Consider the following 25,546-nt stretch of genomic DNA (forward strand, 5'->3'; position numbering starts at 1 on the left):
GAAGTGCTGTAATAGAAAATATTCTTACCTCAGACAGCCGTTTATCACCACCCTGAGAGCTGAGCAGTTTTTTTTAAAAATCTAGCGCCTCTGCACGCGACGGAAAGTTCTTAAAGGGAACACTGCACTATTGTCACAACCATTTGAAAAACTAAGAATTAAATAACCATATCAAAAGTCTAACTGTATTGTGTGAGATACGTATCACTAAAAAGGTATGTTTGTACGCGATATAATTTGTATTGCTCATGTGATTGTTCATACTGCATACACCTATAAGCTTAGTAAAGACACCATACTACCAAAAAAAAAAGAATTCTCCACACTAACCATTTTTAACACTGTGAAAAAAACATTAACTGGAGGGGGGCTTAAAGTGATTATTATACTGCGTATGTTAATAATAAAAATGCAATAATAATCTTTTAGAATAGTATTGGAGAGTACTAGGCTTGCTATTGCCAAAGTTTCGAAAGGTTTGATTTCCGTTACATGAGAGTAGGTGTTAAAACTTTTTTAAAAAAATGTATTTTATGACAATTAGTAAAAGTCAGGCAAAAAAAGAATTTTAACAGAACCGAAGACAAGTAACATTGACCCTCAATTAAAAAAAAAAAATCTTTGATCTCGTTTGCCCAGAGGAATACAGACAGAATTTCTTTGGAAAGTTTGGCATTTAACCTGCTGTCTGGGTGAGTGTTTTCACTTGAATTCCATTCCTTTCCAAAATAACCCCTGCAGTGTAACAAGGGAGACTTCATTCTACCAAAATGAAATGCAGTTATTCTGGGTACTTGATTCTACTACCTGGGGCAAATGCTTTGGAACATTAATCCATTATCATTAACCGCTTACTCCTTTACAGGGTCACGGTGAGCCTAACCCGTCATACACAGGACGCAAGGCAAGACTACACCCTGGACAGGACGCTAGTCCATCGCAGGGCACCACACACACACACTCACAGGGCAATTTAGAGTGACCAGCGTGTGGACAGCGTGTCTTTGAACTATGGGAGGAAACCGGAGTACCCGGAGAAAACCCACGTGAACACGGGGAGAACATGCAAACTCCACACAGACAGCACCCAAGGCTAGATTTGAACCTAGGACCCTGGCGCTGTGAGGCAGCAGCGCGAACCACCACGCCACCGTGCCACCCTGCTTTGGAACAGCAGTAGCTAATATGTAATATACTTCTACAGTTTGATTGAAAAAATCCCACTCTCAGGAATTATTCCCCAGGACAAAACTACTGCAGTTTTATAAGGGACCCTTCATCCTGTCAAAGTAAGGGAAAATTGTTTTGGGGAACCATTCAATAATGCAATAGACCTGGTTTACATTAACTTAGATTGTCTTCCGTTACATTTTGATGTGTAACCCCTTTTTCTTTTTTAAGAATTCATAATATGAAAAAGACAATAAGACGTCATGATTTTGTTACAGGTAAATGAAAACTTTTTATTCTTGAGTTCTGCCGTTTCAGGTTTACCCAGTCCCTACATAAACACACACTTTATCAAATCAAAAATGGATTAATGACAGGGTTATCAATCAATCCATTTATATTTTTATACAGCGCTTTTCATGTAAGACGTCTGAAAGTGCTTCACATGACAAAAGAAATATTCTTATGACGTAATGTGAACGAGAGAGATCAGGGTTACAACGGGACCGCGTGGTGTCTCATATGTACCATTACATAATTGTAACTTTTAAAACCCTGCTATAGCTATCAGTGTCATAATTAAAACCTACCATAGGATGAGTTTAATACAATTTACTCAGAAAGAAAGGAACTAATTACAAAAGAGCAATCTGTCCACGGCCGCAGGCATTTGGGGGAATAGGCTTTGTACTTTATCTGTTATGTATTTTGTTGAGATGATCAAGCTGCTGGCATTGCATTAGTAAAAACAATTCTGTAATGAATGAACGATCGAAATGAATTCCTGTGCCTCTCCCTTCTGTCAGTGGATGCCCACAGCCCCCTTTTACAGGCTGTAACAAGGGTCTGAATTTAAGCACCACCATATTCAGATACCATGTTAGGATGCTTAGTTAAAAAACGTAATCACTTGCTGACAAAAAAAAAAGTTTAAATGTATCTCCATGAGGGAAATGTACTTTGTCTTCAATTTCCACTTCTCACTTAAAGAACATAAGAAAGTTTCCAAACGAGAGGAGGCCATTCAGCCTATCTTGCGCGTTTGGTTGTTTGTAGCTTATTGATCCCAGAATCTCATCAAGCAGCTTCTTCAAGGATCCTAGGGTGTCAGCGTCAACAACATTACTGGGGATTTGGTTCCAGACCCTCACAATGTGTAGAAAAGTGCCTCCTATTTTCTGTTCTGAATGTCCCTTTATCTAATCTCCATTTGTGACCCCTGGTCCTTGTTTCTTTTTTCAGGTCAAAAAAGTCCCCTGGGTCAACATTGCCTATAACTTTTAGGATTTTGAATGCTTGAATCAGATCGCAACGTAGTCTTCTTTGTTCAAGACTGAATAGATTCAATTCTTTTAGCCTGTCTGCATACGACATGCCTTTTAAACCCGGGATAATTCTGGTTGCTCTTCTTTGCACTCTTTCTAGAGCAGCAATATCCTTTTTGTAACGAGGTGACCAGAACTGAACACAATATTCTAGGTGAGGTCTTACTAATGCATTGTAAAGTTTTAACATTACTTCCCTTGATTTAAATTCAACACTTCTCACAATATATCCATTAATCTTGTTGGCCTTTTTTATAGCTTCCCCACAATGTCTAGATGAAGACATTTCTGAGTCAACATAAACTCCTAGTTTTTTTCATAGTTCCACAGCTAGTTTATTATGTTTTATACATATTTTAGCTAGTCTCATTAAAAGGCTAATCACCAAAAAATACAATAATCACACACCCTGAAGATTAAATGAAAGCATGAATTTTCTGGTGAGGTGACTCTTCAAATTAACCCTTTCCTCACATTCAGCACAGTTTCACTCTGTGACTTCACTGGTGCGATTCAACTCATGTCTACCAAGAGAAGCTCTTCTCACATTCATTACAGTGCTGTGTTTTTTCTCTTGTGTATTAATATATAGTTGTTGTTTCTCTCGTGTGAACTCGCTGGTGTCTTTTAAGATTTGCTAATCGATTAAATCTCTTCTCACACTGACTACACTGGTACGATTTTTCTCCCGTGTGAATTTGCTGGTGTGTTTTAAGGTTTCTTAATGCAGCAAAGAGCTTCCCGCATTGATTACAGTGGTACGGTCTCTCTCCTGTGTGAAATCTCTGGTGTGTTTTAAGGCTTGCTAATACGGCAAAGCTCTTCTCGCATTCATTACACTGGTGTGGTTTCTCTCCTGTGTGAACTCGCTGGTGTCTTTTAAGTTTTCCTGATTGAATGAAGCTTTTTCCACATTCATTACACTGATGTGGTTTCTCTCCTGTGTGAATGCGCTGATGTGTTTTAAGGCCTGCTAACACAGCGAAGCGTTTCCCACATTCACTACACTGGTGTGGTTTCTCTCCTGTGTGAACTCGCTGGTGTGTTTTAAGGCTTCCTAACTCTGTAAAGCACTTTCCACATGCATTGCACTGGTGTGGTTTCTCTCCTGAATGAACTCGCTGGTGTTTTTTAACTTTTCCTGATTGAGTAAAGCACTTTCCACACTCATCACACTGGTATGGTTTCTCTCCTGTGTGAACTCGCTGGTGTCTTTTAAGACTTCCTACATCAGGGAACCTCTTCCCACATTTATTACACTGGTGAGGTTTCTCGCCTGTGTGAACTCGCTGGTGTCTTTTAAAGTTTCTCAAATGAGTGAAGCTCTTTCCACATTTATTACAGTGGTGTGGTTTAGCTCCTGTGTGATGTGGCTGGTGTACTGCAAGACTTTGTAATTGAGAGAAGCTCTTCCCATTATGTGAACCCTGCACGTTGAATAAGGTTATAGGATTGAGAACAACCATTTGAATATAAACTGATTGTAGTACAGGACTATCCTCGTTCATGTGGACAGGTTCCAGAGCTGTGACTTCTTTCTTAATGTGGACAGGCTCTAGATCTTCTGGAGTCTCTTCTTTAATGGGGACAGGTTCCACTTCAGGAAGCTTCATATCTGTAGCTGAAAAACAGATTTTTATTTTACATATAATGCACTTTGTGATGCCTCATAAACATTAGTGCCGACCGCGTCCTACTGACCACAAAGCACATTTTATATCATTTTATTTAGCATTCTAACCTGGTGTGCTCATTGTAATATGGCATAGAATGCAAGAGGTACTGGTGGTTACCATGCGCTCAAAGCAAAAAGTAAAAATGAAATTAGAGAAGAAAAGCCTAATAAAAATCTTTAAACAGAGATGAAGCGAAACTCAGCAAAAATGCTTCTGAAGTGGCATCAGTCTTCAGATAGAAGTGGCTGCGCTGCTGCACAATGTTCAGCTACAGAGAGACATATAATGAACAAAGCTGTTTCAAAGTATCAAAAAACATGGGCTTCTGATGATTAGGCAATTCACAATGCAATCCCATTAGAGACTGAGGCATGGAGTCACAAGACAGTACCTGTAGGGGAGTCACCTGTTGAGTTCCAGTGTGAAACTTCATCCTCAGCTGCTACATCACCAAATTATGGAGTAAAAATAGCAGTTATGTCAAAATTACTGCCAAGCAATTCTGCATCTGTTTTACAAACTGATACACTGCCATGTGAATTACTTCAATTTCAATCTCCATCTGCAGATGTGCAACATCTTTGATGTGACAAGTTAACAGAAAAGGATCCTACTGTATGACAAGCACACAGCTGGCAAAGATGGGAATGCAGTTTGCTCATTGCAGTGGTTTAAAATCACTGCAATTTTCTCAAGCAGTTACTTTGAGCAAACATTGACTTTCCAACAAATGTTGGACAAAACAAAAGCCAGACCATATTTAACATATAATATAACAGGGCTCTAAATTGGCAAAAAAGGGCAAGGCAAAAATGTGTAGAGGACACCAAGGCCACTAAACTTAAGTCAAGACCAAAGTGTAGGACGTTGTGTAATTTTGTTTAGGATTCATATATAAAGCTACTTATTAGCCACAGAAAGAAACAGCAAAGTAACTTAACAGGGAGATGTCTGTGCTGACTGTCTGGCGCATGCATGGTTCAGCAGGAAGAGGGCAGCAGTCTCGTAAGATCCGCCCGTCAGTCATGGCGATGACACAGAGAGGTTGGGAGCGGGTGTGCGGTCTCTCCCTCTCTCTGAATGGTTGGAAGGCAGGCCTTGGGGCGGGCGGGCTGGCGGTCAGGGGGGGGGGGGGGGGAGTTGCTGGGTCTATAAAATAACACTCTATTGCTCCCTCAGCTCTGACCCTATAGAACGAAAAACGAGCCAGCGGAAATTCTGCTCCCAGACCGAGAACGGCCAGAGAACAACAGAAGAACAAACAAGAAAATAAATTTAGTATTAGCGGAGGTAACCTTGGGCAGACCCCAAAAGCATATATAAAACAGTTTGAGGGAATGGTGGAGTGTAGGACGGGAGACCCGGGCCGTGCGGGTAGCGACGGTCGGGGAAACGCTGCAGAGTGCAGCACATTTATTTTGTAGTTTTGTTAATAGTGTTTTATTTTCTCTTTTTCTTTGTACCTTTTGTTTTTGATTATTATTTTGTGCACCAAAAGGTCCCTTCTACCATTGCTGGTAATAACAGCACAACAGTGCCACCTTGTGGTAAAAATAAATTGTGCACCCGAGTGGTGTTTAAAACTCCACCTTTCTGTCTCCTGTGTAAGTGAATTCCCCACCCTTCCACAATCCCCATTATATTTTCAGGATCTACGGCATTCAGGTCATGTTGCTAGGTAGAAACACAAAACCACTGTTCTAATTAAAAGTTCCATGTAAATTAGGTCATCAGTAGTATTGTCATACAGTGACATGGTGTTGTAACAAGCAGGTTCCAAAAGGGAGGTGAGGGGGAAGGAGTATTGTTGGGGAATGTAAACAAACTGGACTGTCAACAGCTTTCTGGTGTAGTATAGTGAAGATGACAAAGTAAAATGAATGACTCCCTAACTCAGTGTATTCCACAGGCTTTCTTCCCCTCTTTCAATAAAGACCCCCTCTATAGATCTGCATTCCAGTTTCACTCACCTCTCTCAGTGATACTAGAAGGTGGCGTTTCCTCCTGCAGGCTCCGCTCATTGGCCTGGTCACACCCCAGCTCAGTCACTTCCTCCTTGATCTCAACAGTCCTGTCTGCAGAAACAACCCATCGAATAGGAAGCTCTGGGCTGATGTGAGCTGCTTCCATCTCAGAAACTTCCTTTGAGTAAGGCTGATCCGTTCTCACTGAAGAAAAGGAGACAAGACTTTTAGTTTTTCATTTCAGGCTGCATATAAGGTGCTTTTATTGGAATTTCCACAGAACTCACACTTCAGAAAACTATATCATGTATGAATCCAATCATTTAAAAATCACTAAAATTTATTTGAAATGTTCTTGATATCTACTGCACAGTGGCGTAACTAGCCACTGTCACCACACCACCTCAACACCCTACCAGAGTCCCAGGTTTTGTTTTTGTTTAGTTTTTTTAAGTCTTTGACGATTTTGTTTGAGTACTAAAACCGTCTGTTCATGGAATTAACCATTTCACTGTAGGGGTGCCATCTTGTCAGAGAACAAATGTTACATTCATCATAATAAAAAAATATATGCGCCAAAATATATAACAGCCATTAATGAGAATAAATAAACCACCTATTATTTATAACAAGTACATACATTGTGAGGGATGGCCTTACTGTTACTGTAGAAAATTTCCACTTAGCGGGCTACCCCTGTGCAACTAAAGGATGACATTCCCACAAACAGTACGAGATACCCGCAACACGGAAAAACGATTTCATACGAAGGTGTTTTTCATAAGCGATTATTAAAATAAACTTACTTCTAAAAAAACTGAAATATTTCCATCAAAGTGGAAGCCAGCGTCAAAAGACAGCGGTGACCGAAACAGAACGACAAAAACGAAAAAACAAGCCGCCAGTTAAAATTAAAACTACAGCAGCAAGGGCAAAGCGAGAAGCCACTTCCACAAAATGAAAACCAGGAGCTGGGCTCAGTGCCAACGTATCAACGAAGAAACAGAACAGCAGCTCCTGGAAGAGGACGAATGTGTGGAAACAAGAGAACGCTCATCTGGGACTGGGAGAAAAAGTGGAATGAAACCAACTGTACCAGAAAAGAGCGCTGCAGCAGGACCAAACGGGACGCGCTTACTGGGAAATGTATCAGCTTCTCAACTGCAATGGAATTAGGAGATTACTTAACATGAGAAATAACGTCACTGTTCCCTAACTTTCCTCCGAGATATTATTATTATTATATTATATACTTGACCGGAGGGTCGTGGGTTCAATCCCAGGTGGGGGACACTGCTGCTGTACCCTTGAGCAAGGTACTTTACCTAGATTGCTCCAGTAAAAACCCAACTGTATAAATGGGGAATTGTATGTAAAAATAATGTGATATCTTGTAATAATTGTAAGTCGCCCTGGATAAGGACGTCTGCTAAGAAATAAATAATAATAATAATAATAATAATAATAATAATAATAATAATGGCAGATTTTTTAGAGCATTGTTGTTGCTTTTTGAGGCATTGCATAAATGTATAAAATTAAAACCACTGAGAATTTAATAAAGATTGTTCATTTTTTAAGCAAATTGATTAAGGCAATCCTTTTTTTTTTTTTTTTAAATAGTGAAAACAAACAGTTCCCACATATGTATATGCTCTGTTAAATCAGTATTTTAGTTGTTCATTTTTAGTGTTTCTTATTGCATTAGGAAATAAAGACCTTTATTAAAACAATAGTTAACTTTCTGGTAATCATTTATCTGTGTGTAAAACTAATTTGCTACTGTATGAATATTTTTTTTATAATTGTATACTGTATACTTAAAAATAGATAACATGAAAATGTTGCGAATTGAGCAGAAATATATTTTTCTGAAGAATAAAATGTAAAAAGCAGTTTAAAACTGATAAGTTGTGCTTGGTTAGTCGTTTATTATTTATTTAAAAGTATCTGTAACAGGGTTGGCTGACTTAAATCAAGTCGATTTAAATCCTGATTCAAATCACTTAATTTTTTAAAAGAATTATTGATTTAAATCATTTTTTTCATTTACTACCTATTTTCTATAGTGTCTCAGGAAAAAGACATGAAACGTATGTTAAAAGCCTATCATTAACACAAACATCTTAAACTCTTACTGTCTAAAAACAAACTCTTAGGGCTGTATTCTGATCACAACGCAAAGAACAGCGCCTCCCCCCCGATTCTGTGGCACATAAATGGAGGGAAGGCATTTAAAAAAAATAATACTGCTTAACATACTCATGAAGCGATTCTGATGACAGTGCAATGGGGTCCCAAATAGACAACCGAGCTCTGTGTTAAGACCCGCTGAAAGCAGGTTTATTTAGTGGTTCAATCAGGAACTTTAACAATTTAACACACTATTAAAAGCAAAGCAGTCCTAAGCAACAACTGAGCGTGTGTTTGGACTGACACAGAAAGAGGAAATCAAAGAAAGAAAAGAATGACTGGGATGAGTGAGGGGGATTTTTCATCGCTCACATTTGAAGATGCCACAATGATAAATAATTTGCTTTGTTTCTGTATTTATTATTATTATTATTATTATTATTATTATTATTATTATTTATTTATTTCTTAGCAGACGCCCTTATCCAGGGTGACTTACACTTGTTACAAGATATCACATTATTTTTACATACAATTACCCATTTATACAGCAGCAGTGTGGAGTAGCAGTCCGGGCTCTGGACTCTTGACCGGAGGGTCGTGGGTTCAATCCCAGGTGGGGGACACTGCTGCTGTACCCTTGAGCAAGGTACTTTACCTAGATTGCTCCAGTAAAAACCCAACTGTATAAATGGGTAATTGTATGTAAAAATAATGTGATATCTTGTAACAATTGTAAGTCGCCCTGGATAAGGGCGTCTGCTAAGGAATAAATAATAATAATAATAATACAGTTGGGTTTTTACTGGAGCAATCTGGGTAAAGTACCTTGCTCAAGGGTACAGCAGCAGTGTCCCCCACCTGGGATTGAACCCACGACCCTCCGGTCAAGAGTCCAGAGCCCTAAACACTACTCCACACAGCTGCCTATTTAAGATTCAGTAATTTAGTTTGGTATGTAACTATTCACAAAACACCGTTTACAACATCCTTAAATTTACAGTTTGGAGGTACTGTAGAGCTAGAACTACGGTACTACAAAAAAATACATGATTAAAAAAATAAAAATAAATAAATCTATTATAAAAAGAAAATTAAAAAAATAAATAATCGCCAACCTTGGTACATTTTTTTGCTGACGTGATGTAAAATAAATATCTAAAATAACTAAATTATTTACATTATATATATATATATATAAAATTTAGTTATTTTAGATATTTATTACGTTATGTGTCAATCCTAAAATTCTAGACGATGCAAAACTTTTTGTCATAGTCTGTCGTTAAAAAAACGTAATTATTTACTTCGGATTTTGTTTGTTAAAATCTAAAATTACGTTTGAACACCCAAACCTGCATCCCTCCGGTACAACAACCGGGTCAAAAAGCTCTCCTGTACTGTAGATATAAATGTAATTGAAATTAAAACTTCCTTTTTGTGCAGTTCAGTTTTTCAAACACCGTTTTGAAATTGATATGTAGGGCATTGTACTGTAGTATGTCTAAAAAAAAAAAACCAATGTGAATTTAATTACGCGAAATTCAGTTTTGTTTACCTCTCTCCTCTGTATCTCTCTGCAGTCGGCGTTAGCTGTCGTTGTTTCTTTCTTTAATCGATCCCAAGACTTCCTTTTCACATCTAAACCGTCACTTTAACTAAAAACATTAATATAGATTAATAAATTAAGAAAAAAAACACTCCAACCTGTTAATAAATCAAACAAACTACAACGCACGAGGAGCAGCTTTGACACACAAAGCTCATTGAGCATGCGCAGTACAAAGCACAGAGACGAAACTGGCGCCATTTGAGATCCACGACAGGACATTATTGCACAGCAAAACACAACTGAGTCAGAGCCGACATGGCTACTCCAGTATCCACTTTCATAACGCCCTCTTTCTCAACGCGATCCCGCCCTTGCTTCGACAGGGAGACTAGCCTATCAAGCCCGGTTTAGTCTGCAGCCAATAATACCCGACAAGATCTGCACAGTTCTGCACAGATGCGCGTTCTTCGAGGGCTGCTGCAACCTGTGCAGATCGTGCACAGATCGTTCACAGATTGCACGGTCTGCACAGCGCAGCTCTGAGAAGTTGCAGCGGGACGCTGGCTGAGACTGTGAACCAAAGAGACGATGCAGCGATCATGAGTGACCTGCCAATCGTAATTCAAATAGCTACTAAAACTAATGCTGCCTCCTTTTTAGTGGAAGGGAACAGCATGTTATTTTTTTGTACAGAAAATCCTCCCTGTACTTTTCAGACCCTGGTTACTCACCTTCAACAGAGCCAGGACATGCTACAATAATAGCCCTGGATTAGAACATATATCCCTGTTTTTTATTTATATATTTTTATGAATTCTTATTCTATAACTGGAGTGTGTTAATAATCAAAGTGATATTCTCAAGCATTTGTCCTTATTGACACCCAGTATATTCTCCATGGCAAATTCCAATGTAATGATAATAAATGGAGGCTGGTATTAACAGGAGTGATATTAAGCAGGTTTGACTGTATCAGAGTTCACTCTGGGAGTTGGTCATGATTATGAGAAGAGTGAACGTGCAAGAATGCTTTACAATAACCCTTGTCTTCTCTTTTTTCTCTACCTGATAAAGGAAATCTTGCAGTAGGGACTCATTTTCCCTGTGCTGATTGTGGCAAGAGTTTCAGTCATTTATCACAGCTTAAAAGACACCAGCGTATTCACACAGGTGAGAAACCTTATCAAGGCACAGAGTGTGGGAAGAGATTCACGTGATTAAGTCTGCAATCACACCAGCACATTGTGACAGAAATACAATGATTCTTGGTTGTAAATCTCCCACCTGACCTGTGATGGCGCTAAACAGCAAGAACCGTGGGCCAGCACAAAATCAGAACACTTCACCACTGTCACAACTATAAACTTGTAATCACCCACCACAAGCACTACTGCACGCCTCCAGGACTGGTGACCGTGTCTGTATTGCAAATCTCTCTGTCTGTTTCATTCACGGACTGCATCACTCCTGCACCTGTATCCACTCAGCCACTTGTTCACACACATTCACACAGAAGAACATAAGAAAGTTTACAAACGAGAGGAGGCCCCATTCGGCCCATCTTGCTCGTTTGGTTGTTAGTAGCTTATTGATCCCAGAATCTCATCAAGCAGCTTCTTGAAGGATCCCAGAGTGTCGGCTTCAACAACATTACTGGGGAGTTATTTCCAGACCCTCACAATTCTCTGTTTAAAAAAGTGCCTCCTATTTTCTGTTCTGAATGCCCCTTTATCTAATCTCCATTTGTGACCCCTGGTCCTTGTTTCTTTTTTCAAGTCAAAAGTCCCCTGGGATTCTGGGATCAATAAGCTACTAACAACCAAACGAGCAAGATGAGCTGAATGGCCTCCTCTCGTTTGTAAACTTTCTTATGTTCTTATTTTCTTATGTACTATCACTGCACTGTGTGGGAAACGTTCCATGTGATTAGGAAGTCTTCAATCACACCAGCGCATTCAAACGGGTGAGAAACCTCATCACTGTGCTGAATGTGGCAAGAGTTTCACACATTTAACCCTTTCAGGACCACACATTTTTCAGTGGGACGCTCTCTGAGGATCAGGCCTTCCACTACATGCTTGATAGTGCTGTTTATCAAACAAAGAAAAAGAACAGCAGACTTGAGGGAAAAAAGCTTATTCAGAAGCTACATACTCTGAAAAAAAAAATACAAGCAATACTTCAGAATAGGGTTTTTAATCTTGACATTTTTCCATTGATCAATTAACTATCCACTCTATGATGGACTGATCACACGTTTGCTTTGCTGTTTATTGAAAGACAATCCCAAGTAATACAAATTATTAACATAATGCTATTTATTATTATTTGTTTATTTAGCAGACGCCTTTATCCAAGGCGACTTACAGAGACTAGGGTGTGTGAACCTTGCATCAGCTGCAGAGTCACTTACAACTATGTCTCACCCGACAGACGGAGCACAAGGAGGTGAAGTGACTTGCTCAGGGTCACACAGTGAGTCAGTGGCTGAGGTGGGATTTGAACCGGGGACCTCCTGGTTACAAGCCCTTTTCTTTAACCACTGGACCACACAGCCTCCTTAACATTTATTGCAAATGTTTCATAATGCCAGTTTAATATACATATATATTTACTTACATGTAATTTGACAGTTTCAGAATATTTGCTTCCATATAAAGAGAGTCATTTAAAATATGAACAGAGTTTTGAATTGCTGTCCATGGTGTTTTATGGGTTTGGAGGCTCACATCTGGCTCTTTAATTTCAATGTTTCATTGGAAGGGGACTAAACAACACAGTCCTATGAATAAGAAAGAAGAATACCAATCCTGCGATGGGCGTTGCTCCGCGGTGCAGCCTGGAGGGATGCAAAGAGAAGCCCAGCGTTTACACCTTGCTCCAGGGGTTTAGACGTGAAGAAGCCAAGTCGCAGTCCTGCCTTTGTAACGCTGCAACAGTCTTTCCCTTCTGGTTTTAATCAAAAGCAGAGTTTCCAAGTAAAGGCATTAGTTATTGTGGTATTGCAAGCAGGGAAAGGTGATTTTTCAGAGACCTGTATGAAACTTCAAGATTCACCCACCTCTGTGGAAGATGCACAGCTTTCATTACCAACAGATATAAACATTATATTATTTTTTTAAGAAATAGAGGGCTTGTTTTTTTAGTTCTGTGACCTGCCCCTAGATTGACACAAAGGCAATGAAGTCCTTCAAGGATCCACGTGTCCCCATCAATAGATTGCTTAATTCATGTTTGCAGTCTCAGTCAGTGGGATATCGGAAAGCAACATCTTCCACGAGATGAACATCCGGGCACGTCTCTCTCTTACCAGCGAGGGGGTGAAATAGTGTCTCCCTCTTTGGAATGTGTTCAAAGTGTCTGTTTCGTTTGAAGCTCTGATGTCTCATGACCGGAATGGTGTCCTTTTGTCTGTTTCAAAGTGTAAAAGCAGCCTGTGCAGTAAACACTTCTGAGGAGTCTTTGTAAAGGAATTTCTTGTTAAGAAATTATTTTTAACTCTGATTAGTTTTTATTAATGACATTAATCTCTCGAGTGACAGGGTTTTTGTCTTGTGAGAATTTCCTGGTTTCGGAATGTTGTTGAAGCCGACACCCTGGGATCCTTCAAGAAGCTGCTTGATGAGATTCTGGGATCAATAAGCTACTAACAACCAAACGAGCAAGATGGGCTGAATGGCCTCCTCTCGTTTGGAAACTTTCTTATGTTCTTATGTGTCCCACCAGATGAAATAATTCCCAACATTCAGGGTTTCGCTGCTGCGTGAATTAATTGGTGTCTTTTAAGATGTCCTAATTCAGTGAAGCTCTTCCCACAGTCATTGCAGTGGTGTGGTTTCTCTCCTGTGTGAATTCGTTGGTGCATTTTAAGGTTGTCTATTCGAGTGAAACTTCTTCCACATTCATTACAGTGGTGTGGTTTCTCTCCTGTGTGTATCCGTTGGTGTATTTTAAGATTTCCTAATTGAGTGAAGCACTTCCCACAATCATTACAATGGTGTGGTTTCTCTCCAGTGTGGATTAATTGGTGTGTTTTAAGACTTCCAAATTGAGTGAAACTTCTCCCACAATAATTACAGTGGTGTGGCTTCTCTCCTGTGTGAATTCGCTGGTGATGTTTAAGATATTCTGATCGAGAGAACCTCTTCTCACATGTATTACAGTGGTGTGGTTTCTCGTCTGTGTGAATTAGTTGGTGTTTTTTAAGATTTCCTAATTGAGTGAAGCGCTTCCCACAATCATTACAGTGGTGTGGTTTCTCTCCAGTGTGAATGCGCTGGTGTGCTTTAAGATATTCTGATCGAGAGAACCTCTTGTCACATGAATTACAGTGGTGTGTTTTCTGTCCTGTGTGGATTAATTGGTGTGTTTTAAAACTTCCTAATTGAGTGAAACTTCTCCCACAATCATTACAGTGGTGTGGCTTCTCTCCAGTGTGAACACGCTGGTGTCTTTTAAGGTGTGCTAAATTACTGAATCTCTTCCCACAATCAGCACAGGGAAATGCAGTCCCTCCTGTGTGATTTCCCTTGTGAGTTTCAGGAGAGCCTAACTGACAGGAACTCTTCCCATCTTCAGTAGAGCAAGGCAAGGTCTTCAAGTTGCCCTGGGTTTCAGAATCGGTCACACACACAGAACGTGCAGTCTCTGCACTCTCCAGAAAAAACAGCACTTGTACAGAAGGGATTTTAACAATCAATTGTTTTTCTTCTTGGGGCGTCGTCTCTCTGTGCTTCTTGCACTGAGGTTTGTCACTGGGAGAGTTTTTGCACTGCAGTAATGGAGTGGAGTCGTGTTCTCTTTCTTCTACTTTAGAACCTGAAGAAAGAAAGAGATGAAGGTTACTGTACAGCATTCTTACACATTCACTCTTCTAAAGAGCTTCTCCTCATAACCATGACCAACTCCTCGAGTGAACTCTGATGGCCACTTTGTTTGAGGACGTCCACATTTAGAATTGAGGAGCAAAAGATTACCGGAAGAGTATCTATCACACTACAGTATACAGCAATAGAGCAATACACCCCGCCATTCATCTCTGCATGCTTTCAATAGAGCAATACACCATTCACCATTCATCTCTGCATGCTTTCAATAGAGCAATACACCCTGCCATTCATCTCTGCATGCTTTCAATAGAGCAATACACCCTGCCATTCATCTCTGCATGCTTTCAATAGAGCAATACACCCTGCCATTCATCTCTGCATGCTTTCAATAGAGCAATACACCATTCACCATTCATCTCTGCATGCTTTCAATAGAGCAATACACCCTGCCATTCATCTCTGCATGCTTTCAATAGAGCAATACACCCTGCCATTCATCTCTGCATGCTTTCAGTCTTACCTGAAAGGTGTTGACGTTCTGCTGATTCTACCTCGGGACTTTCCTCGTTAATCTGGACAGGTTCAAGTGCCAGGGTCTCCTCTGTAATGTGGACAGGTTCCAGCTCAGGAAGCTCCTCTTTCACATGGACAGGGTCTAGTTCAGGAAGCTCCTCTTTAATGTGGACAGGCGCCATCTCTGAATCCTCGCTTTCACAAGGATAACCCAGCTGTACCTTCAGAACTCGCAGGTGGTGTTTCACGGTGCTGTGGTGTCTGAAATCTGCCCCGCATTCATGACAGTTATATGGAGTCTTTCCAGTGCCTGTTTGCTGCTGTCCGTTCAGGATTCCTGACTCCCTGAAAGTCTTCACACATCCAGCACAGCGATGCAGAGTCTTTCCAGGAGATGTTTCAAGGTTTCCTTCAGGATTAAAACTCTCCCCACATCCAGGACAGGGAAGAGAGCCCTGCAAGCTGCTTAAGGGTTTAGAATTGAGAATAACCCTTTTAATATGGACTGATTCTGGAACAGGACTCTCCTCTTTAATATGGACTGATTCTAGTACAGGACTCTCCTCTTTAATATGGACTGATTCTGGAACAGGACTCTCCTGTTTAATGTGGACCGATTCTAGCGCAGGACTCTCCTCTTTAATGAGGGCAGGTTTCAGTTCAGGGGTCTCCACTGTAAAGTGAGAAGATGCCATTTCTGATTCTTCTCTTCTACCAAGACGTACCAATTTCATACCAATACCTAAAAAAAAAACCAGAAGACATATTTTTTATTTTACATATGATGCATTACACACCTTATAAAAACGTGCCCCGAATGCCTGCTATTGACCACAAAGCACATTTTTTCATAACTTGTCTCAGCATTCTAACCTGGAGTGCACATTACAACATGGCATCTAATACAGGAGGTACCAACGGGTACCTGCACTCCTTAAAATCTAAAAGGAAAAAGAAAATAAAGAGATGACGAGCCTGAGAAAGCTATAGATAGAGCTGGAGAAACTGCAAACATGCTGCTAAAGAATGCGGCTACAAGCCTTATGAAGAACAGCCCTGAAAGAAAAGAGCATGGAATTATCATGGATTTTGATTTGTTTTTCGAATTGAAATAAAAAATGCCCACCAGTGGATCAACCCATAGTACCTGTCTCTCTCAGCTTCATGGTCTGGGTATGAAGCATCAGGTATTGTTTATAGCTGTATACTTTTTAATTATGATACTTTGCCTAATTAATGAAAATGGAATTCAGTTATAGTAATAGAAGTATCTGTTCTAAGAAATTGATTTGATTCACTCACGAGAGAACCAGGGCATTGTCACAGCACAGTCAGGACAGCACAGGACACAAGACTCAGCACAGTCAGGACAGCACAGGACACAAGACTCAGCACAGTCAGGACAGCACAGGACACAAGACTCAGCACAGCACAGGACACAAGACTCAGCACAGCACAGGAGACAAGACTCAGCACAGTCAGGACAGCACAGGACACAAGACTCAGCACAGTCAGGACAGCACAGGACACAAGACTCAGCACAGCCAGGACAGCACAGGACACAAGACTCAGCACAGTCAGGACAGCACAGGACACAAGACTCAGCACAGCCAGGACAGCATAGGACACAAGACTCAGCACAGCCAGGACAGCACAGGACACAAGACTTATAAATGTTGTGTAACTTTGTGTCTCATAATTCAGTCACTCGTACCCTGAAGACCTATTCAAATAATAGACATTTAATAAAATGAAAAATGTGTCTGTACATTTTTTAAGCAAGCAAGCATGTGTCAGGATATCGACGTGTACATTCGGTCCTGCAAACATTAAAACCTCTGTTAGTCTGATTATAAAAACAATCCAATTTCACGTGTACAATAGTTCCAGTTTAGACTATTTTAGAGAAATAAACACTGTTTCCATGTAAATTAGGTCATCAATACTATTAGCATACAGTAACATGGTGTTGACACAAGCAGGTTCCAAAAGCGAGGGGGGGAGGATTACTGCAGGAAAATGTAAACAAACTGGACTGTCAACAGCTTTCTGGTGAAGAAGCCAAACTAAAATTAATGACTCCCTAACACAGTGCATTCCACAGGCTCTCTTCCCCTCTTTCAATAAAGCCCCCCTCTATAGATCTGCATTCCAGTGTCACTCACCTCTCTCAGTGATGCTAGAAGGTGGCGTTTCCTCCTGCAGGCTCCGCTCATTGGCCTGGTCACACCCCAGCTCAGTCACTTCCTCCTTGATCTCAACAGTCCTGTCTGCAGAAACAACCCATCGAATAGGAAGCTCTGGGGTGATGTGAGCTGCTTCCATCTCAGAAACTTCCTTTGAGTGAGGCTGATCCGTTCTCACTGAAGAAAAGGAGACAAGACTTTTAGTTTGTCATTTCAGATTGCATATAAAGTGTTTTTCATTAAACATCACATAGCAAGCGTCATTTTTAATACCTTGATATGTACTGTACTTTTCTAATATGATTTCCCAGTGGTTAATGCAACAGAGCAACAAACCCACAAAAGGAATGCACGTGGGGCTAATCTACTATGAAAACGTTTGTTACATGAGATAAAACCATTAACATCAGACACACGGTTAACAAGTACGATAGATTATTATGAAAATAAAGCCTGTGGAAGTTAGAACCTAGGAATCAAGAATCGGAATTCAGAAGCGGGGAATGTGGGATTTCAAAAACACAAAAAACTGATACAACAGTTGTTCAGTATCAGAGAATAACGGTTTAACTGCATTGTTCGGGGTTATAAATGTACATATATAAAATAAAGAGTTCTTTGCTAATTTGTTTTCAGCTTGCTTTCTTTCTTTCTGCCTTGGATAGATGAACTGCCTGCAGACTGCGTTCAACTGTACCGTAATGAGTGTAATAGCAGCTCATTTAACTCTGCCCATTTATTCAGCACGTCTGAAGGCGCGTCAGGTCCAGTTTATTTTCACACACGCAGTTTATTTTAGACGCGCTGTTTAAAAGTATTTTCTTTCACAGTAAAACAGGTTTAAAAGGCTCTGCATATCAACAGGACACTCAGTACTGCATCTCCAGCCCCACCCCTCGTTCACTGTATTTTTCACATACCTCTTCATAGTCGTGCATACCGATAAATCATCTCCTGATCACTCGTTTTATCACCAAACTCCTCAATAATGCGATCCAAGTCATTATTATATTACTATAACGTCTCAAAAAGCTCTGCAAATGTCTGTGATATTCTTTGAGCGCTGGATGCAGAAGCAGCTATCTTGTTTGTTTATGTCTGTGGTTAGGGCTCTTGACCGGAAGGTCGTGGGTTCAATCCCAGGTGGGGGACACTGCTGCTGTACCCTTGAGCAAGGTACTTTACCTAGATTGCTCCAGTAAAAACCCAACTGTATAAATGGGGAATTGTATGTAAAAAATAATGTGATATCTTGTAACAACTGTAAGTCGCCCTGGATAAGGGCGTCTGATAAGAAATAAATAATGACATCTGTATTGCTCAGTATTGTAAATGTAATATTGAAGTTTTACAGTACATACATTTTTTTTCCTTGCCTATTGAATTTACATCGGGGCGGACTTGAATGACAATTTCAGCTCCAGCATCAGCTCTCAAACTATATTCATCTAATCCGTCACCTGCAGTTGTAACTGGAGTCGCTGTGGCAGCACAGATTTCCTGAAACACCTGTAAAAGACACAGCTGTATTTACAGTATGTAACGTGGCACACCAGTATCATAAGTTCATCTCGTGTGCGGAGTGTAGCACAAGCACTGCGGAGTATTTTAATGGCTTATGTATTTATTATTACTAATATTGTTATCAACAATGGTAGATCTATTTCAGTTTTAAATATAAATGCGTACTTCTGTTTGTTTTATAAAGTTTTGCATACTGTATCCTTATCTAATATTATTATTATTATTATTATTATTATTATTAATTTCTTAGCAGACACCCTTATCCAGGGCGACTTACAATTGTTACAAGATATCACATTATTTTTACATACAATTCCCCATTTATACAGTTGGGTTTTTACTGGAGCAATCTAGGTAAAGTACCTTGCTCAAGGGTACAACAGCAGTGTCCCCCCACCTGGGATTGAACCCACGACCCTCCGGTCAAGAGTCCAGAGCCCTAACCACTACACCACACGCGTCGGGTCTGCTGATCAATATTGTAAATAAACACATATTTATAAAAATAACAATAAAAATAAGGATACGATAATTAATATATCATATTAAAAGTACGGATTACATAAATAAAGCAAGGGGCAATATGACAGTTACTCACCCCTGTATTCTCTCTCTTTCCAAATGCTGATCTTCCACCTGGTAAACTTTTCTTTAATTTGGGGGTCGAAGTGAATACTGTGGAAAAACTGGGGTCCAGTTTCTTACTGTTTCCCTCTTGCTGGGTCAAGGAAACGTCAGCTGACGCCAGTAAGTCTAACGGTGACACGAAAACAAGCTCACCCGCAGACCCGCTCAGCTCGTCGTGTTTTGTCTGGAGTCTCACACGTTTATGAGGAGACTTAAAATGTCTTGTTTTCGCTACAACTGTTGCCTTCTTTGGTCTAACTGTGGGGGACGCATCGTCTCTCAGTCGAGGCTGGATACCACAGGACCTGGCAATCGCTGTCGTCTCGTAGCACCGCTCCTCGAAATGGGACGAGCACAAGTGCGACCATTTTGTCGGCTTCCTCCAGGAGGCGCTCGTTTTCCGGACAAACGCAGTCCAAACCCTGGCGACCTCTGGGCGCTTCGGCCACTTGTGAAGTTTAAACCTGCCTTGGTTTGTGTTGCTACAACCCCCTGCGACACATCGACGGGGCATAATTTTAATCGGCTGTCTCTCACACGCTCTACACCGCAAAAAAACCCGATGGGAACAGTCGGACGGACGAAGATCAGTTCACTCTGTGACGTCAACAAGCCGATTGGTCACGGAAACACCCGAGTGTGAAAAAATTTATTTTTTGCTAAAAATGCAGTTTCCTAATCCTAAATCGGAAAACTACTTATCAATTCTGTTTTTTTAGAGGTATAAAAAATGGGTATTTTGGCGTAAAGCTAGGTAGAGACGTTTGGGTTCCGTTTTAACAGTTTGAAATGCGCTGCTATTTCATTACGCCGGTACAGCTGAACTCACTCTGCAGGCAGCTCATCTCTCCAATGGGGGAAGAAAGAAATCACATTTGAAAATAAATACTGTTAATTTATAATGTAGATTTACAATCCGGACAAATACAGTTAAACCATCATTCTCCGTTAATGAAAATCTATTGCATTTTTTTTTTTAATCGATTTAAAATGACCGATTGCTAGGTTCTAATTTCCACGCGGTCTCATAACTCTACACTGCACACCTAGACCAGTTAGTGCTGTCCTGTGGATATTAATGTCATTAAAAATAAAACTTACTTTGTTGTGCTGTTCAGTTTCTGTTTTGCACTGTACTGTAAAATCAAAGTGAACTAAGTTGTGTTTACCTCTCTTTGCAGTCGTTGTACGTTGCTGTTTCTGTCCTTCAGTCATGTGTTTCATAGATAAACCTCTTTAAAACAATTCCGTTAACAACAAATAAACAGCCCTACCTGTTAAAAAACAAAAGAAAATAATGATACAGTCTCGTGTAAATACAATGACGCACACACGCGGAGCAGCAGCCTGTGGAATAACAAAACCAAGAGAGAGAGCGCGTATTAATGAGCAGAAACAGAGAACACCGGCGCCATTTCGGATCCACCACAGTGTAAGCTAGCGCAGTAAAACGCATCGGAGCCAACATGGTGAACCCCGGTGTCCAGTTTCATACTCTCCTCCTCTTCTCATCTCAACCTCGCCTTGCTTCGACAGGGAGCCAGCCAGCCAGTCTTGCAAGCTGGGTTTAGTACGGTGTCCCAAAAGTGCAATTCAGTGTCGTCTTTAAAAAAGTGCAGGCGAATCTAAACATGGACAGGATCTTAAAAGGGTGGCGAATACAAAAAAAAAGAGCATGACGGAAATACAAATGCGCAGCATTTCCGTCATGCACTTTTTAAAATGACTCCGACTTGCACTTTTGGGCCACCGTAGGTTTAGAGTGATTCTGCAGCACACTGCAAGTGACGCTTTTATCTCATTACAGGAACCAGAAAAGTTTGCTTTGTTGACGCGGAGGGTGGAGAGATTGCAAGGGTCGCTGGTGATTATCACAGCATTTTATCACATGTTGTTTAAACTATTTAGTTTGGGTTAAAATGCTTTCTAGTAATGTGTGTGCTTTTGTTCTATTGCCTTCATGAAGTTCTGATTAATTTCTGTTTAATTTAAGAACTCAGACAGAGTGGAGTGTGTTAGTCGTAGCTATAGCCCAGCAAGCAAGCCCACATAGGACCAGCAATGGCCCATAACTGTACCGGCGGAGGCTGTGTGGTCCAGTGGTTAAAGAAAAGGGCTTGTAACCAGGAGGTCCCTGGTTCAAATCCCACCTCAGCCACCGACTCATTGTGTGACCCTGAGCAAGTCACTTAACCTCCTTGTGTTCCGTCTTTCAGGTGAGACGTAATTGTAAGTGACTCTGCAGCTGATGCATAGTTCACACACCCTAGTCTCTGTAAGTCGCCTTGGATAAAGGCGTCTGCTAAATAAACAAATAACAAATGAAATAAATAAATAATAACTGGCAGCCTTTGCAGCCCCATGTAGATTTGCACATTCGACAGACTTGAGAGAGCATAAGGAAGTTTACAAACGAGAGGAGGCCATTCAGCCCATCTTGCTCGTTTGGTTGTTAGTAGCTTATTGATCCCAGAATCTCATCAAGCAGCTTCTTGAAGGATCCCAGGGTGTCAGCTTCAACAACATTACTGGGGAGTTGGTTCCAGACCCTCACAATTCTCTGTGTAAAAAAGTGCCTCCTATTTTCTGTTCTGAATGCCCCTTTATCTAATCTTCATTTGTGACCCCTGGTCCTTGTTTCTTTTTTAAGGTCAAAAAAGTCCCCTGAGTTGACATTGTCAATACCTTTTAGGATTTTGAATGCTTGAATCAGATCGCCGCGTAGTCTTCTTTGTTCAAGACTGAATAGATTCAATTCTTTTAGCCTGTCTGCATACGACATGCCTTTTAAACCCGGGATAATTCTGGTTGTTATAACTTGACAAATCTGACTCACGCTACATCAAAAAAATATCTCAACACTTTACGTTACAAAAATATTAGTATTTACATTTTAAAAAATAAATTAATAACTCGCTTAAAACAATCTTTTGAATACACGTCTTAAATGAACTATGGTTTTATTTTAAGTAGATTTTCTATTAGTTTTTCATGCAGTAACATTTTTGCAATTTTGAAAAAAAGATATTGATGCCGTTTTTTGCAATGTGTAAAGACAACTTTTTTTGGCACACAGAGAAGAGTGTTTCTACACAGAGGTCATATAGCTTTCACAACGCTTCATTGGGCAGGTGTCGGTACATCTCAGAGTGCATGTGCAAGTCATCTTTTCTGGCTCAGAAGAGGTGCTTGGGAAGAGTGATTTTGGACATAGCAGTGTGGCATATGCAGCTGTTTGGGCAGATACTGATTATTATACAACGTCTAAACACATTCGGAACAGCAAGGTGGGATAGTTTATGTTTTATTTTTCAAGTACTGCTGATGTGCCCTTTAAATCTACAGACAAATGGAAAACAAAACTACTAATATTGAACTTCTGAGCCATTCACTTCTTTCAAACACAGCTGCTTATGCTTGGGAAGCAGTTGGCAGAAAAACCTGAAATGGAATTTCAGCAAAACACACAACCACACACAAGGGGCCTTGTGTTCAGCCCTTCAGTCCACTCCGATCCAAGATATCCCAGGTACATGTTTTCCAGCTCTCCGCAACAGGAACTCCAATGCTGAGTATGTGCATGACCACATTCTTAAACAAGGGTGAGTCTGAGAGTCCCATCAAACCTTGCTGGAATGGTATCTTCTTGTCTGTTTCAAAGTGTAAACGCAGGCCTGTTTTTGTTTTAAGGAAGGATTTATTTTTAACCCTGAATGCTTTATAAATATTTTTGTTAACCACATTAATATCTTCAGTGACAAGTTTTTTGTCTTGTGAGAATTTCCTGGTTTTAAAGGTGTTCCACCAGATTAAGCCTCTCTCAACATTCAGGGTTTCACTGCTGTGTGAATTCGTTGGTGTATTTTAAGGCTCTCTGCTCGAGTGAAATTCCTCCCACATTCATTACAGTGATGTGGTTTCTGTCCTGTGTGAATTCGCTGGTGTCTTTTAAGATTTCCTAATTCAGTGAATCTCTTCCCACAATAATTACAGTGGTGTGGTTTCTCTCCAGTGTGAATTCGCTGGTGATTTATAAGATGTTCTAATTGAGAGAACCTCTTCTCACATTCATTACAGTGGTAGCGTTTCTCGCCTGTGTGAACACGCTGGTGGATTTTAAATGTTGATAAACGACTGAATCTCTTCTCACATTCACTGCAGTGATAAGGTTTCTCTCCTGTGTGAATGCGCTGGTGGATTTTAAGCTGTGATAAGCAACTGCAACTTTTCCCACAATCAGCACAGGGAAACAGAGATCCTAATTGATGGGAACTCTTCCCATCTTCAGTAGAACAAGGCAAGGTCTTCAAGTTGCCCTGGGTTTCAGAATTGTTCACACACACAGAATTTGCAGGTTCTGCACTCTCCAGAAACAACAGCACTTGTACAGTTAAATTCTCTTCTTGTGGTGTCGTCTCTCTGCGTTTCTTGCGCTGCGGTTTGCCACTAGAAGAGTTTTTGCAGTGGGGTGGTGGAGTGGAGTCATGATCTCCTTCATCTACATTACAAGCTAAAGAAAGAAAGAGACAAAGGTTATTGTACAGCATTCTTACACATTCACTCTTCTGCAGGGCTCCCCCTCATAACCATGACCAACTCCTAGAGTGAACTCTGATGAGAATACAGTCAAACCTGCTTAATATCACTCCTGTTAATACCAGCCTGCTTTTATATTCATTTTAAATCTACCTTTAAGAAAACATATTGACAACGTTCAACAGCAGATGATCCAGCGGGGAGCAGTGAAACTTTTCCTTGTTAAAGGTGTTTCTAAGGTTTTAAAATGATTGTTCTTACCTCTGCCATATTCACAGCCCCCTTCTCATTGAATGCTACCTTGCCCATCTCATCCATGCTAAAAACCTAAATCTGGATGCAGCCGAGTTATGGGTGGTAACATTTTTTCCCTTTTCTGGCTTCAAGCTTAAACCGCCTATTTTTTTAACAATTTTTTTTGTAATGAATGTCCTGACTTTAGTAAACGTTAGTATTGGTTATGTAAGCAGTAACCCACGCCTGGGTGCGTTGGGAGCAGGGTGGGTCAAATCAGTTTGCCAGGTTTCAAAATAAGCCCTGAAAAATTAAAATTGCAAGTAGATTTTACTGTAAACTCGCCATGTGGGTGACTAAGCATCTCAACAGCTGAAATCGCTCCATATCCAGTGTCCAATCAACTGTCTCACTAATTAGGTGATTAAGTGCTTCAGTCATAGTCACTCAAGCGTGTCATGGTCAAGGATGAATGATAGAGTGGGCAGCAGTGTGGAGTAGTGGTTAGGGCTCTGGACTCTTGACCGGAGGGTCGTGGGTTCAATCCCAGGTGGGGGGACACTGCTGCTGTACCCTTGAGCAAGGTACTTTACCTAGATTGCTCCAGTAAAAACCCAGCTGTATAAATGGGGAATTGTATGTAAAAATAATGTGATATCTTGTAACAATTATCGTATACAAACACCTGCTTGAAGATAACTTTACTAACATAACTACGGCTTGATATTTTTGGTTTTAACTGATAATAACCTCAAATAACATCCCCTAAGACCTATTTAGAACACTCCTTTTGTATTTTTTTAAACCGATAAACCTGGGCTGTTGGAATATTATTGTAATATCAATCATTCACTACTGGTTCTGCATAAGAAAACGTCTTTCAGAAGGCCAGCAGTGTATATACAAAATCTCAGGATTAAGTCAGTTGGTTAAACTCTCCTGTTAACTTTATGCTTGTTTGCAGTGTTGCTCTGCAGTCGTGTGTTGTTGTTTGTCTTCTAATTGTTTGTATAAAGTTATTTAAGGGTCTTGTATTCAATAAGCTTTATTGATAAACCAGGAAGTGAGTTGAGAGGTCGGAAAACAATGTTTACAACGTGTGAGCTTTAGCAACAAAGCTGTAAGATTGTAACCTGTCTGCATCCAGCTGAATTATTCATCTAAGAGCTATTTCTAAACCACGTCTGAACCCCATCATTCACAGTGTGATAGATACGTGGGCCGTGAAACGAAATACTTCTCACAACTCTCCGATTCAAGATGCATCTAGAGTTTTA

General features: G+C 40.3%; 2 protein-coding genes across 10 annotated transcripts in view; one reads left to right on the plus strand and one right to left on the minus strand.

The window, feature by feature from the left end:
* The window catches only part of LOC117967216 (zinc finger protein 436-like), a 151,352-nt gene that overhangs the window by 47,155 nt on the left and 78,651 nt on the right, over nucleotides 1–25,546 (plus strand). The window lies entirely within an intron of this gene.
* The window catches only part of LOC117407669 (zinc finger protein 436-like), a 179,206-nt gene that overhangs the window by 26,863 nt on the left and 126,797 nt on the right, over nucleotides 1–25,546 (minus strand). Inside the window, exons 1-5 of one of the 9 annotated variants that reach the window (XM_059017668.1) lie at nucleotides 19,471–21,353; nucleotides 18,710–18,857; nucleotides 17,328–17,525; nucleotides 15,170–15,904; nucleotides 12,011–14,629 (exon numbers count right to left, since the gene is read on the minus strand). The exons of 1 other annotated variant lie outside the window; for it this stretch is intronic. In XM_059017668.1, the coding sequence (XP_058873651.1) occupies nucleotides 13,566–14,629; nucleotides 15,170–15,904; nucleotides 17,328–17,525; nucleotides 18,710–18,857; nucleotides 19,471–20,013 (2,688 nt within the window). In that variant the 5' untranslated portion in view covers nucleotides 20,014–21,353 and the 3' untranslated portion in view covers nucleotides 12,011–13,565. Of the gene's footprint in view, nucleotides 1–1,437; nucleotides 4,117–12,010; nucleotides 14,639–15,169; nucleotides 15,905–17,327; nucleotides 17,526–18,709; nucleotides 18,858–19,470; nucleotides 24,010–25,546 lie in introns of those variants that run through there. 7 more of the 9 variants (XM_059017667.1, XM_059017674.1, XM_059017669.1 and 4 more) reach the window with 7 other exon arrangements.

The sequence above is a fragment of the Acipenser ruthenus genome, chromosome 57 (genome assembly GCF_902713425.1).
Source record: "Acipenser ruthenus chromosome 57, fAciRut3.2 maternal haplotype, whole genome shotgun sequence".
NCBI lineage: Eukaryota > Metazoa > Chordata > Actinopteri > Acipenseriformes > Acipenseridae > Acipenser > Acipenser ruthenus.